Here is a 13093-nt window from a genome sequence, read left to right as displayed (position 1 = left end):
GAGAAGATATGGTACCAACCTGTGGCTTTATTGCACATGACCATGATGAGCGATCAGGCTTATTAGAACAGATCTGCTTTCGCTGGTTTTCTAGAAACTGCCTGGTTTACTGCAGTGGTCGAACACACAAGCTTATACCATGAAGGATCAGACAACTGTGTCTGTACAATGTTTCTCAGTCCGAGAGTCCTAGTTGGTGGATAGCCATGGGACAGCTTCTATGTTAATCACCATTATATTGTGTACGGCAGAGAATTTTACGTTTCTTTATATTCTACGCCCAAAGTCACTAAAGCATGTATGAGACTAATTGTGTGTGCATTTGATTTCTCATATTCAAACATGGTATGTCCCGCCAGTTCTTTGTTCGAGTCTACTGGTGATTTTGTAGAGATTCCTGGGTCATTTCTTAAAGTAGCGTGGGCATGGTGTGACTGCGAATCAGTAGAATTCAACCTCATCATTCTTTGCTTTTATGTGGAGTCACATTTGTAGCATGTACAGTTTGAAGTTAAATCCTTAGGACCATTGTATTTGGTAAGTTGGTGAAAGTTAGCTTTGAGTTAAAGATCACATCCAGTTTGTTAACTTTTTGAGCAAGCTGGAAGCCTGATCCAAGGCTTGCTAGAATGGCGGCAGCATGTCCTTAGAGAAATCCTCGGCGTGCCGCCATCTTGGGATGGTCTTGGCAGAGGTGGTTTTCAGTCTTCTAGTGGTAGATGTAGTCCATGCAGCGCATTGAGATGTTCCCCAGGATCCCGGGGAAGATCTGGGTACAGTTAGGGCTGATTCCAACGCGGTTGCTCTACCTTACAATTTTTTTTTAAAGCATTTTACCTCTAAAAAGATACAGTGCAATGTCTTCAAATTCTTGCATGTAAATGTCAACTTTGCATCCATATGCAAAGTCATTATTTATTACCTTCATTAATAGTTACAAATTTCACATGGCTGCATTTCTGCAAATATATAGTACTGCATTTTCCATTGATTCATTGTTTTCTTCTGTTCGTTTGCAGCAACTTCATGCCATAATAGCTGCATCTGTTTCTATAAAATCATCTCAAAAACTCAAGAAGATCTTAGAGGTAAGCAGTAGTTTCCTTCCAAGAATGTTCTTTCGTTGTATACAACAAAATTCCTCCTAAAGCACAATATGTGCAGACGCTGGTTGAAACAATCGATGCATCAGTGTTTCAAGAACTATTATTCGATAATGTTTCAGTGGCATGTTTCATCTTTTACTCTTTCAGATAATCTTGGCCCTGGGTAACTACATGAACAGCAGTAAAAGAGGTGCAGTTTACGGCTTTAAACTACAAAGTTTAGATCTGGTAAGTGAAAAGGACCCACACACAAAAATCAGTAAGAGAAACAAAAAGTATTTTAAGAAACGTGCTTCTGCAATATAGAGGGATCAACATTTGTGAATTCATTTGCAGAAATTGGTTGTGGTCTAACAAGAGGTCAGCATATTAAAACCCTTAAAGAGTAAACTTTAAAACAATAACAAAATATATGAGTACTGTTTTATGTGCTAAGATTTCAAGCTGCTTCTGTCGGCAAATCTGGTATGCTTTTCTAAAGCCTATTGAACATGAATTGGTTGGATTACTTGTAAAGCGGCATTTGACTACATAATGTTTAGAGTTCGACTCAAACTAACCTAACTGCATTCTACGTACCTTTGAGTATTCAATCAGTTCATCTTTTATAAATAAAGCTCACAGAAGAGCAAAGTGTTTTACATTTCTTGTGAAATGGCTTATTGTAAAACCCTAACATTAAAGTGGTCAGGCAATTTTCACGATTGTTTGATCCTTTTTGTATGCAATAATTTCTCAGTTTCATGCTGTTACTGCAGTGTGTGTATGTTGCACAACCTGAATATTATTTTCTCTCTAAGCCATTCGGAATCCTCGGAAGGATTTGTGGAAGTCAATGGGAGTCGAAAGAACTTATTATCCCTGTAAAGGTTCTTACTTTGACTCTAGCAGGCGTTCTAATGCTGAAGCGTGTCTTTGTGATCTTAAAAAGCTTGTGTCATTAATATCGAACTGTGAAGTGTTCCAGGGACTATGCAACAGATACATTTCCTATGCTGCTCTTAGAGATAGGATACAATAACGTTAAGGACAAAAAAAGTGTTTGGGAAAAATATAGACTGCATTGTGCACATAAGTGTCAGTGTGGATATAGCGAAAAAACTTCCTGTGACGTAAGCTACTATTGTAGTGTGAGCTGCTATTGTATCTCAAATGTGTATCGTAAGCTACAATGCTTCTGCGCTTGCACATTTTCCAGCACTACAGCTCCTACCTGCAAAGTCACAGCCTTCGCCTAGAACCTTTTTGCTTCCTGCTAGAGTCATCACGCGTAAGAAAAAGTCAAAATGAATTTATCCCAGTTGATTACTCAAAGTCTTTTCCATTTATTTAGCAGAGAATGCTGTAGACCTTCAGTTGAGCAGCCAAGAAGTTTTCAGTGAATCTAGATAGCCACATTGCAGTCACCAAATGTAGTCAACCAACAGGGCTATCGGCCCTTTTGAAATGGCAACATAACCCTACATGTACCTCTGAGACAGAGTTTATGCGTGAACATTCTTGATTTAAAAGAAAATCAGAACACTAATGCTTATTATAGTGACCTACAAAACCGAAAACAACGGAGACTTTTTTAGGAATCCACTCATTTAGAAATTAGAGACTAACATCTCAGGTTCCACATTAATGTGCAGAGATTGTTTTCATACTCCTTTTAATAAGTTGCCTGGTACTTGATCACAAACGATACTTCGCTCATTAAACTTAATCCACTTTTTGGAGAATGGCAGTAGCTCTATTTTGCTGCATAGAAGACGAGGATGAGCGGGGCGTTTTTGCTTGCTATGATGGCCTTATTCCACATTGAGATCATGTTCAACAAATACTCATCCAGTCTGTAAATAATGCCCTTTTGAAAGCAGCACTGGGAAATGTATTTGCTCACAAGTGAATTTCCCTGAGCTCTGAAAGGGAATTACTTTACACGATGGAAATTATAGATATTTTTTAAAAAGTCACCCTGTCTATGGATTACTAATATGTGCAAGATGTTTGAGTGTAGTCCATAACATGGAGCACTGCTTCCTTGTATTGGGAAGACCTTAAATGACATTTATCTACAGGTCAGCCAGGTACTGTGGCGAGCACTTGCCGACTTCAATGTCTGCTTAAGTGGGTATTTGAACCGCTAGTTCTCTCTTGGTGGTTTGGATTGGCTGTAGTTAGTAAACTCTTACACTATTCAGTTAATTGGTTAGAAGGAACTTTGTTTGTAATTAGCATTTTTACTTTTTTTAAATTGAGAAATGTTTTAAAGAGTACGAAAACGTGCAGGACAGACTCCACAACCATAACGTTTTTTGATATCTTGTAAGTAAAAACACCCAAAAGCTTCGTATTGTACCAATCTCATAGAAGGAACTTGCTGTCTCTGACATTATATTTTTCAAGAATTAATGTGCACCGCAAATGCCTGGAATAAAAATTCCTGCAAAACTGACATAGTTGCAGGCATTGCTTCAAGTTCAAGTTCAGAATTTGTATAGCGCACTACTCACCCAGAGGGTCTCAAGGCGCTTGAGGGAGGAGGTGCATCCAAGTTTTTAGTTGCTTTCTGAAGCAGAGGTGGTTCTGTGTAAGGCGGAGGTGGGTGGGGAGAGAATTCCAGGTTTTGGCCGCTAAGTAGGAGAAGGATCTTCTCCCCATGGTGGATCTATGGATGCGCGGAATTGCGGCAAGGGCTTGATTGGACTATCGTAGTTGGCGGGAGGGGGTGTAGAAGGACATTCGTGTGTTGATGCATTCTGGTCCTAGGTCATAGAGGGCTTTGTTTCATTCTTGTAAACTCTTAAGATTTAGTTGTGCAAACAAATCGCCATCTGATGAAAATTTGTAGCACACTCATCTTTGGCAGTACGTGATTGCATGTAACACATGCCTAATTTACTGCTTCATACGTTCATGCCACACTTGTGCCGTTTGTAAGTGCTTGGGCTGATGGTACATTGAGGCCATTGTAGGCAGCTGCTGTACAGCACCAATAAAAATGACCTTTGAAGGGTACCAGATTGCAGTAAAGTACCCCTGGAATGGCTTTGTTGCTAGGGTATAGTGCACGCCCTTAAAGGTAAAACAACTTTTCTGCTGGGGCTTTGAAAAAACTTTCCCCAGAACACTCCAACAATTTTAATATTCAAAAAATTATTTACAGACCCAGAGAAACATCTCCCCTTTCAGTGAGTCCTTTTTATACACGGCACAATAGTGCCTGTCTCTATACACCCTATTGTTATCAGTTCTTTCAACAATACAGAGTTAGCTTATCACCTCACCGTTTGCTATTGGCAGTGTGGTGTATCATTCCACCGTCTAAGAGACATTTCCACTAGAATGCATGAGGGACTATTTTACATCTGTAAAGTATACTCAGTCATCACGCGGTTTGCCACATTCCGTTCTTTATTTCCAACGTGCATTCTGTATCGAAACAAATCCTTTACCTTGCTTTTCTCAGCATGTGCAAAGCCAGCATGCAGACTTTATTATGATGAACAGAATATGTGCATACAGCACAGGTTAACAGCCCTCTTGTGCTGTGGTTTCATGTATTGGCACTTTAAAACAAGAGCTATCGGCTTAGCCAATGCTTCTTTTATGTGCAGTCAGAGTGGAGACTAGACGCCACGCGGAAGACATAAAGAAGGACTGCCACAAAGTGAATTTGAAAGTATAATAACTCCATATGCTTTCACTCTGGTGTCAAAACCCTCTGCAAGCCCCTTCTCAGCCTTCTGTTGCCTGTTGTACAATGAAGAGGGTGGGCCAGGATCGAAGGGGCTGATTATGAGTTTAGCCAGTGGCAGCACCTCCGCCAGCAGTAAAAGAAAGGAAAAGTAAAATTATAATAATGCAGCATAAGGGCGGGCTGCTCTGTTGACAGAGCAGGGTAGGTGTGGTGGGCACACTAAAGTGGGCATCATTCTTTGACCAGCCCTCTTGGGCTGACCAAACAGTCATGTGCACTTTAGCATGTTCTCCATGACGGCTACACCACAGCCTTCATGGAGAACATGCCCAGGCCCCCAGTTCCCATCTGAGCGCCGAACAATGGTGCTTAGACAAATCACAACGCTGCATTGCAGTGTTGTGATTGTCTCAGGGCAGCCTACCTGCTTCCTGTCGGCAGAGGAAAGACTATGTGAGACAAGTTAAGTGAATTTTTTTTTTTTATACAATGTCTCCTTACTCCCTCGAACCCATCCCCCCCCCCCTCCCCCCCACCACCACCACCACCACCACCCCATATCCGTGCTGGCTGCCACTGAATTTGGCACAGTTGTGCCGGCTCTGCACCAGCACAGCTGTGCCAAACCTGCACAAGGACCGCCCACCATATTACGAGTTTGACTAGTGTATGGCAGACGGTCCTTCGCCTTTCGCATGACCAGTGTGAACGACAAAGAAGGTCCAGACTGGCCCCTTTGTTACTCCACCGCCAGCCTTTTCATAGCGGAAATGACTGGCGGTGGCGGAACTTGTAGTATGCTCAACAGGATAGGGCCAGGGCCGGACTGGGAACCGCAACCGGCCCTGGCAAAGTGCTCGGCTGCCCCCCCTCCCCACTCGGGGGAGAGGGGGGGGGGGGGGGGGGTTGGAGGTGCCGCCAAGCTCTTTGCCGGGCCAGTTTTCGGTCGATTTTGGTAGAAGGACGATATTGCAGCTATGCTGTAAAAATGGCCCTGTAACAAAAACGGCCCCCACCCGTGCGGCGCACCGGCGGATTGCCCGTTGCCCGCTACGGCCGGTCTGGCCCTGGACAGGCCCAGTCCTCCTGAGCATCTTACATTGTGGCGCGTATGTGCCACCGCCAGGGAACGACTGTTCCCTCGCTCAGCTGCTGCAATGACTTTAAGGGACGTAATGCGGCAGACGGTGGACCACCGCCATACCCTGAATCAGGCACTAAGCCAAACAATATAATTACAATATAATTATAATTGCGATTATCAAAATCCCTTTTCTTGGTTTTTTTTTCTGTTGTCCTTGTGCCAGGATCGCCACACAGCTTTGTTTCTTTTTGTTGTTAATGTTATTGCTACTATTTCGTCTATATAGCATTTTTTAGAGGATTCTGTTAAAACATGTCCACTTTTGCGACATGTAAGTTTGCTTGCATTCTAATACTGCTGCATTACTACTCATACCTCTTGTTCGCAGCTTTTAGAAACGAAGTCAACGGACAGAAAGCAAACGCTGTTGCACTACATATCAAACGTTGTGCGAGAGAAGTACCAGCAGGTGTCGCTCTTTTACAATGAACTCCATTACGTCGAGAAGGCTGCAGCAGGTACGCATTCCTTTGTATTAACAGCATATTTTTGGAGACAATCACTATATTTGATTCATTGTTTGTACGATTAACAAAGACTATGGAATACGACAATGCATTAGTAGCTTCATAGGTCTCCAGCCCTTTGCTGGGGTCCTTCTCAGACCATTTCGAGTGGGGAAAAAAAGTTGGAGAGGTGTGGGAATGCCTCAAAGAATACATGTTAGTGGGTGTTCACAAACCCCCAAGGTAAACCGCGCACACTTCTCACTCCTTGAAGCGGATTATTTTTGCTGAGGCTTTCTCTGCACTTATGACGGAGAAATCTGCAGTACTGAATACATTAATGCATCCAGTATTTATCTGTTTATTCCTGGCAGGCGTAAAAATATATTTTTCGACGTTAACTTATTTTTATGTATAAATTTACATCTGTATAAAACACAGAATGTTGGTATGGAATAAGATTTCTCTTGCTCTGTATTGAAGGTTTGGGTGCTCGGTGAGCAGCTCTTTTATAGTATTTTTAAAGCCTACTGCACACATGACACAGGCCAAACTCTTTACTCTGATCTACTGACGGGTATAGTAGGCACAGGGCTTGGCTGCGAATATGTATAGAAAGAAGAATAAGTACATACTGAACTCATGAGGGCAGCTACAGACTTTGCCTCGTGTTTAAGAACAAAGAAAGGGAGCTGTGTAGAGTCTGTGTAGAGTCTGTGTGCATTCTGAACACTTCGAGAATGCACGAGCAGAGTGACAAAGACACTTATTATGAATACAAAATGAAAATGTGTGGCAAAAACAATATTATGGATAGTATGCATTAGAAGAACGGCAAATGGGCAGTGCCTTTTATACCGGACATATGTCAACCAGAGATGTACGTAAAACACCTGTGTACCCACCCCAGGTTTTGTCTAAAAAAGTAAATAGACTAAATACTTGTGTATGTGTTAATATGTGGATTTGTCTGTCTATTTAACGTGGTCTGCTTCATTTTACCACAATTGCAAGGTTAATAATAAGAACCACATTTCAGCAAATCAAAAATGTAGGTTGCGCTTGTGGTGCTTTGAGTAGTATGTTGATGCTTTGCACGGTTTCATTTTCTTTCAGTCTCTCTCGAGAATGTCCTTTTGGATGTAAAGGAGCTCCAGCGAGGAATGGACCTGACGAAGCGAGAATACACTATGCATGACCATAATGTTATGTTGAAGGAGTTCATTCACATTAATGAAGGAAAACTAAAGAAATTGCAAGATGATGCAAAAATATCTCAGGTATTCTTCTTGTTCCAAATATTTGGCACAGCAGGTAATCTTTTTTTAACAGAAAGACATCATGCAGAGAATCATAGCCATATAGCAATCGTAGGTGGCTGATATTGCTTATGTATGCAGCCGCTAGTACCCGAGAGAAGGGAGCGCCCTTTAATAAAGAAATGGTGGCGGCTAGGGTGTCCTGAGTGTCAAAGGCAATGTTTCAGTGTGACAAAGTTCTACAAAGGAGGGATTATTATCACGTCCTGCATGCAGTGTTCCACATGGTTCATACTGTTCCCTAGTGTTCCAAAAGCCACCTTTACCCCCAAAGTCTGCCAGGAGATACTTGCATCCCATCAGCTTTTCACATGGCACTTTCCTTTCCTCTGTGTTCCACCAGTCTCTTCTCAGTCCCCTGCGGCACTCCCTCTGCTTGTTACAAGGAGCTTTCCATTCTCAGAGATTCTTCTGGGATGGAAAGAAGGCCTCAATGTGGCTAATACCCCTCTGTAAAGCTTTTGATTCAAGGCAAATGCAAAGAGATGTCTCATGAACTCGTTAATTTAGCAGAAGTGTGGGACTGAGTTTAACGTTCATGGAATAGTTCAGTATGTTTCAGTCACACAGCATCAAACATAACCTAGTTTGAAAGTTAAGTGGTGAATTTTTAAAAGTGATTAGATTGTGACATCCGTTGAATGCATGCTCATGCACATTTCCTAACATTATTTTGATTGAAACGTGCTTGGAGTCTTCTCTCTCCTTCACAGCGGAGTCATTAATTTCGCAGACACACCTTACAACCCCCCAGAACACAGGGTATGTAATTCACAGCGTGGTTCTCCCCAGAGCATAATCTGCACACCTAACCTAGTGCCGCTACTTTGAAGTTCTCATAGTCGAACTACTTATTTCCTAACTCCAGACGGAGGAAGGATAGAGGTGCTGGGTCAGCTGGGCCTCTCCTTTCAATTGATAATCTGCTCTTTTTGCTTGTTCATTATTTGATCCGACTGTCATTCTACAGCCCAAAACATGTCCTGAAATGTCTCTCTCTTCCTCTTTTTTAATCTCTTTCGCTCTTTCTCACACTCTCTTAATCAAGCACCCCCACACACCATACCGCCTCCTCCAACTCACCATACCACTTCACTTCTCGAGGTTGAAAACCAGTACCATACTTCTGATGGTTAAGGTATCCATGATAATAACATCAGTTTTTTCTAGAGTGCTATTTTCTGGGGGCTGATTTCCTGTTCCACTCATCTTCTTTAAACCTGAGATTAGGAGCCCTCTGATGATGGTGTTTTGCTTGTCTTTCAAGTCTATTCAGTCGGGATTGAGGTTTGGATTGGGTCTATGATGGCGAACATTAGTCTCATGAATTACTATGTTAAGATGGCTATGAAGTAGGGTTCATGTAATACACATAAGATGTACACATTGAGTGCAATGCAGCATTCAGAAAAGGAGAAATGCGATCACATGGAAAATAGATTTGAACTTTGATGCAGTAATATCATTTAAATTGCAAATTTAAAATGAGGAGTCATTGAGCGTGAACAATTCAGTGCTGTGATTGGGAAGACACTTGATCTAATATAGTGTATAGAAATTCATTTGAGTGGTGTCTTTATTTTCCCGCATTTAATCACCCCTCGCCTTACAAGGGATCTTGATTGCTTTATTAAATTCCCCATAGGAGTAGTTAACTGGAACTGTGCCAGAAAAGACAATTTCTCAGCATAATTGAAGATTTGACACATTTTCTACTTTTTTGCTCTAGAACCCTATATGCCTTTTACTACTCTTGTTGAATCATTAGAAAATTCCAATAAAAATACTAAAATGGAAGATACGGATCTACTATATTAAATTTTTAAGAATCGCAATTCCCTTGAATTAGATAGTATTGATTAGAAATGAGTGTTTATCTGTACATGAACCTAAGGTCATTTTACAAGCCAAGATAAAACTAGTATGGAAGGAATACTGTAGAAGGTACGCACATAAAGGTAAAAGAGGGCCAAAGAAGGAGTGTCCACACATACGTTTCAAAAGTTTTGTAATTGATTATAAGTGTTCCCTAATAATGTTTGAGTAGTTTTGCGGTGAAATCTTAGTAAAAATAAAAGGTGCACTGCATGCTGTATATCATCCTCCGCGTTGTTGCCAAGAGGTGGTTGAAGGTTGCATATCTCAAGCCTCCATCTACCAATAAAAGCTGATGAGAAGAATAAAGAGTGAGCCCATACCTCTAGAAACTGTATGTATGCAAGATATGGAATATAGGCAGCTGACACAAACATGGAAAACTAAGCCCATACTTAGGCTGGAGAATGGGCATTATTGCCTATTTCCACTTACAGCGACTTTCTGAAGGTTAAAATTCAGCAACCAATTCAAGAGGGTTTTTTTAATGTAATTTTTATGATTCTCTAAAGACAGGACCTGATAATGGATTTGTTGTTTTACAGGATGCCTTTGACGATGCAGTGAAATATTTTGGTGAAAATCCAAAGACCACTCCTCCATCAGTATTCTTCCCTGTGTTCGTCCGATTTGTGAAAGCGTACAAGGTAAACACAAGCATTTGTCTTCACTACATTTCAAAGTGTTCGAGAACTTAGCCCATGCATCCCTTTGTTTTCTTTTGCATCTGTTATGTTTGGTGTTTGTGGCCGAACCCTGGAAGACTGGTAGTTTGTCTGCTCATGATGCATTAGTTGATACGACCTTGGTACCCACAACGCTACAATTTAAAGAGTGAACTTGTGCTAACTTTCGGCAGGTCATTGTTGAGTTATTAACAATGTCAACAATAACTTCTTCCCACGCCTCTCGCCTTGGTGAAAACGGGTGAATATGTTGCCTATTAGTATATTACCATCCTCTCTTCACTTTCCCTTTGATAGGAGCATGCAATTGCTGTGGGATTTAAAGATAAGCGTGTGTGTGTGTGTCTGAGAGAGATGTGTGTACTATTGCTTAGACTATAACACGTGGCAGCTGCTCCAACTAACAACAATGAAAACAAAAACTATTGCGATTGATAAACTATTTTTATTGGAAGCATTCATTTATAAACACAATAAGTGTGCAAATTATAATCCATTATTTTAGTAGGAAATAGCACAAGACCTCTTAAAGGCAGTCTCCAACAACACAACTATAACACAATGCATACCTAATGCCACCAAAACAGTTTTACTGTAGACTGCACCTAAAACACTTCATACAAAAAGCGCATCATTTGTGGTTATCACTGTCAGGGCCTCCCTATGCATGGGAAACCTAACTGAGCTCCTGTCTGTAAGCACATGATTATTTGTTTTTTTTTGCGTCATGTTGGGTTTCATCTGAGCCACCTGATGATCTCAGTCTTTTCCCCATTGTAAGGCAGTTTGCTGTTGACCTCCAAGTATGGTATGGGTTATACAGGCACAAGTGCCGCTCTGCACACTTCATCTGCGCTTGGTTTCGTTATATTCCATGAGATGCCCACTGATCTGGTCGTCATTCCACCACAACACCAGTTGGATGAACCACCTATTCTAGTAATATTCTACCTAGCTCGTGCAGGTACGGCTAATCAACAATAATAGGGCAGGACTCGTCTTACAGACATTGCATTTGCCTTAATTTCTGTGACCCAAGATCGTTTGCAGGGTTGGACTGTCTTCTATCTCAACTTTCAACCCTGTGCTCTTAATCACAAGACCCCACAAAATATACAGTGTGGCCTTCATAGAAAGCGTAAACAAATAGACAAGTTCATTCTCTCTTTTCCCCATGCTCCCGGGTACCGCAAGGCAATTCCCTGCAGCCAAATAGGACTCTGTAAGCAGAGTTTCAGGACTTTCTCAGATCTTCTGTAAAGTTTATTTTTCTCTTTATAGCACATTAACTTCCATAGGATTTCCTCTCTTATCTCAAATTTGTGGACATTAAAGAGTTAACAATTCCACACGCTCAAAGAGAACATAAGCCTTTAGAGATCCTTATTGCATGCATTCGAAATATAACAGTTTTCAAACAGAGAACTTGACAAAAACAAGACTGCTCGTGCCAATGGAGGACGCTGTCTGCATTTTTCTGAAATATACAGGAAATGTGACGTTTAAATGTTGAAACAAAGGCATTTAAAGGTTTGTAGACTTGATGAAGTTGGAATACATTGGGCAGAAGGAATTTATAAGTACAAAGGGGAACAGTGCTTAGGAATAGTGGTCGGGTTCCATCTTTTTTTGGTGTTTTTTTTTTTAGATAATGGATTGTGACTACCATTTCTATAAATCCTCCTTTAAAAAATGTTTTTGCCCCAACAACAGATTTTTGTACTCTGTGCAAAGCTAATTTGTTAAATAATATATACTCTTGTAGATAACGTTTGGTATGGTTGCCAAAGCAAATATGATTTAAGTTAAACAATCGCTAGTTTTTCGAAATCAAACGTTAGTTACGGGACTTTGACGTTTAAAGGCAGCCCAATGGGAGGCATTTAATTTTAAGCTTGTTACATTATTTTTTTATCCATTGTACACTGCAGCTAGCAAAGTGTCCCAGGGCCTAATGGTGTTCTTCTGGGCATGATGAAAGTAACAGACTGTGAAAGATTAAAAGCCTTCACTGGGCCTCACATACAAAGATGTTTTGCGACCGCAAAGTCAGAGAGTCTCAAAAACACAAAGGCTTACGGCTGCAAAACACCTTTTTAAATGTATCAAAGCCCTTTTATGAATCGGAATGGCTTGTCTGACTCGTAAAGCTTTTGCGATCCTTTATGTTTCACAAATTTGAGGGGGCTTGGAAAAGGCGTCCTGCTCCTGTTTGTGATTCGCAGTGGAATAATTCAGTGATCTGTGTAGTAACTTTGTTAAAGGATGAGGACAGTAGTAATCCAGAAGTATCCTCTTTATTATCAACCCCACTGCAGTAACATAACCGCTCCAGGTACATGACAAGAATGAGTATAACATGTGGAACATGGAATGTAACATATTATTCTAAGCTAAAGGTTCTACATGTGAAACAACATTGAATTCTAAATACCACCAATACTGCAGTCTGCGCCCGCAGTTGCAAAGCATATATTAGTTACCGACCCCTGAGTTGGGACAGTAACTGGTTCACGAGAAGGACACTGTTTAAATAGACCCGATTGCCCTTATAGAATAGTGTCCGTGGCTGCCCAAAGAGTGCTCCCACCTATGTGTTCCCTAAATTAATTTTTTTTAAAGCTGCCCTTGTCTCATGGTATCCTTGCTCTTTTTTAAAAAAAAATTGTTTTTAATATTTTTTTATTTGGAGACCCGGGCATCAAATACTTACAGATGCTACATAGACCTATTATAGCCTTATAGCCCGCCGTAGCGGGCTATACCGGCTATTAAAGGCCCGCTGAATCGTTAAAAGCCCTTGCCGAAGGCGAGGGACTTTAACGAGACAGC

At 41.1% G+C, this 13093-nt stretch overlaps 1 protein-coding gene across 13 annotated transcripts in view; it reads left to right on the top strand.

The window, feature by feature from the left end:
* FMNL2 (formin like 2) overlaps positions 1-13093 on the top strand; it is a 566092-nt gene that overhangs the window by 516908 nt on the left and 36091 nt on the right. For all 13 annotated transcript variants that reach the window (XM_086956698.1, XM_086956700.1, XM_086956695.1 and 10 more), the window contains 5 exons: positions 1020-1088; positions 1254-1334; positions 6264-6393; positions 7498-7661; positions 10121-10222. In XM_086956698.1, coding sequence (XP_086812824.1) covers positions 1020-1088; positions 1254-1334; positions 6264-6393; positions 7498-7661; positions 10121-10222 — 546 coding nt within the window. The remainder of the gene's footprint in view (positions 1-1019; positions 1089-1253; positions 1335-6263; positions 6394-7497; positions 7662-10120; positions 10223-13093) is intronic.

The sequence above is a fragment of the Lissotriton vulgaris genome, chromosome 2_1 (assembly GCF_964263255.1).
Source record: "Lissotriton vulgaris chromosome 2_1, aLisVul1.2, whole genome shotgun sequence".
Lineage (NCBI taxonomy): Eukaryota > Metazoa > Chordata > Amphibia > Caudata > Salamandridae > Lissotriton > Lissotriton vulgaris.
The sequence above is the reverse complement of the archived record's forward strand: the minus strand, read 5'-3'. Positions and strand labels throughout refer to the sequence as shown.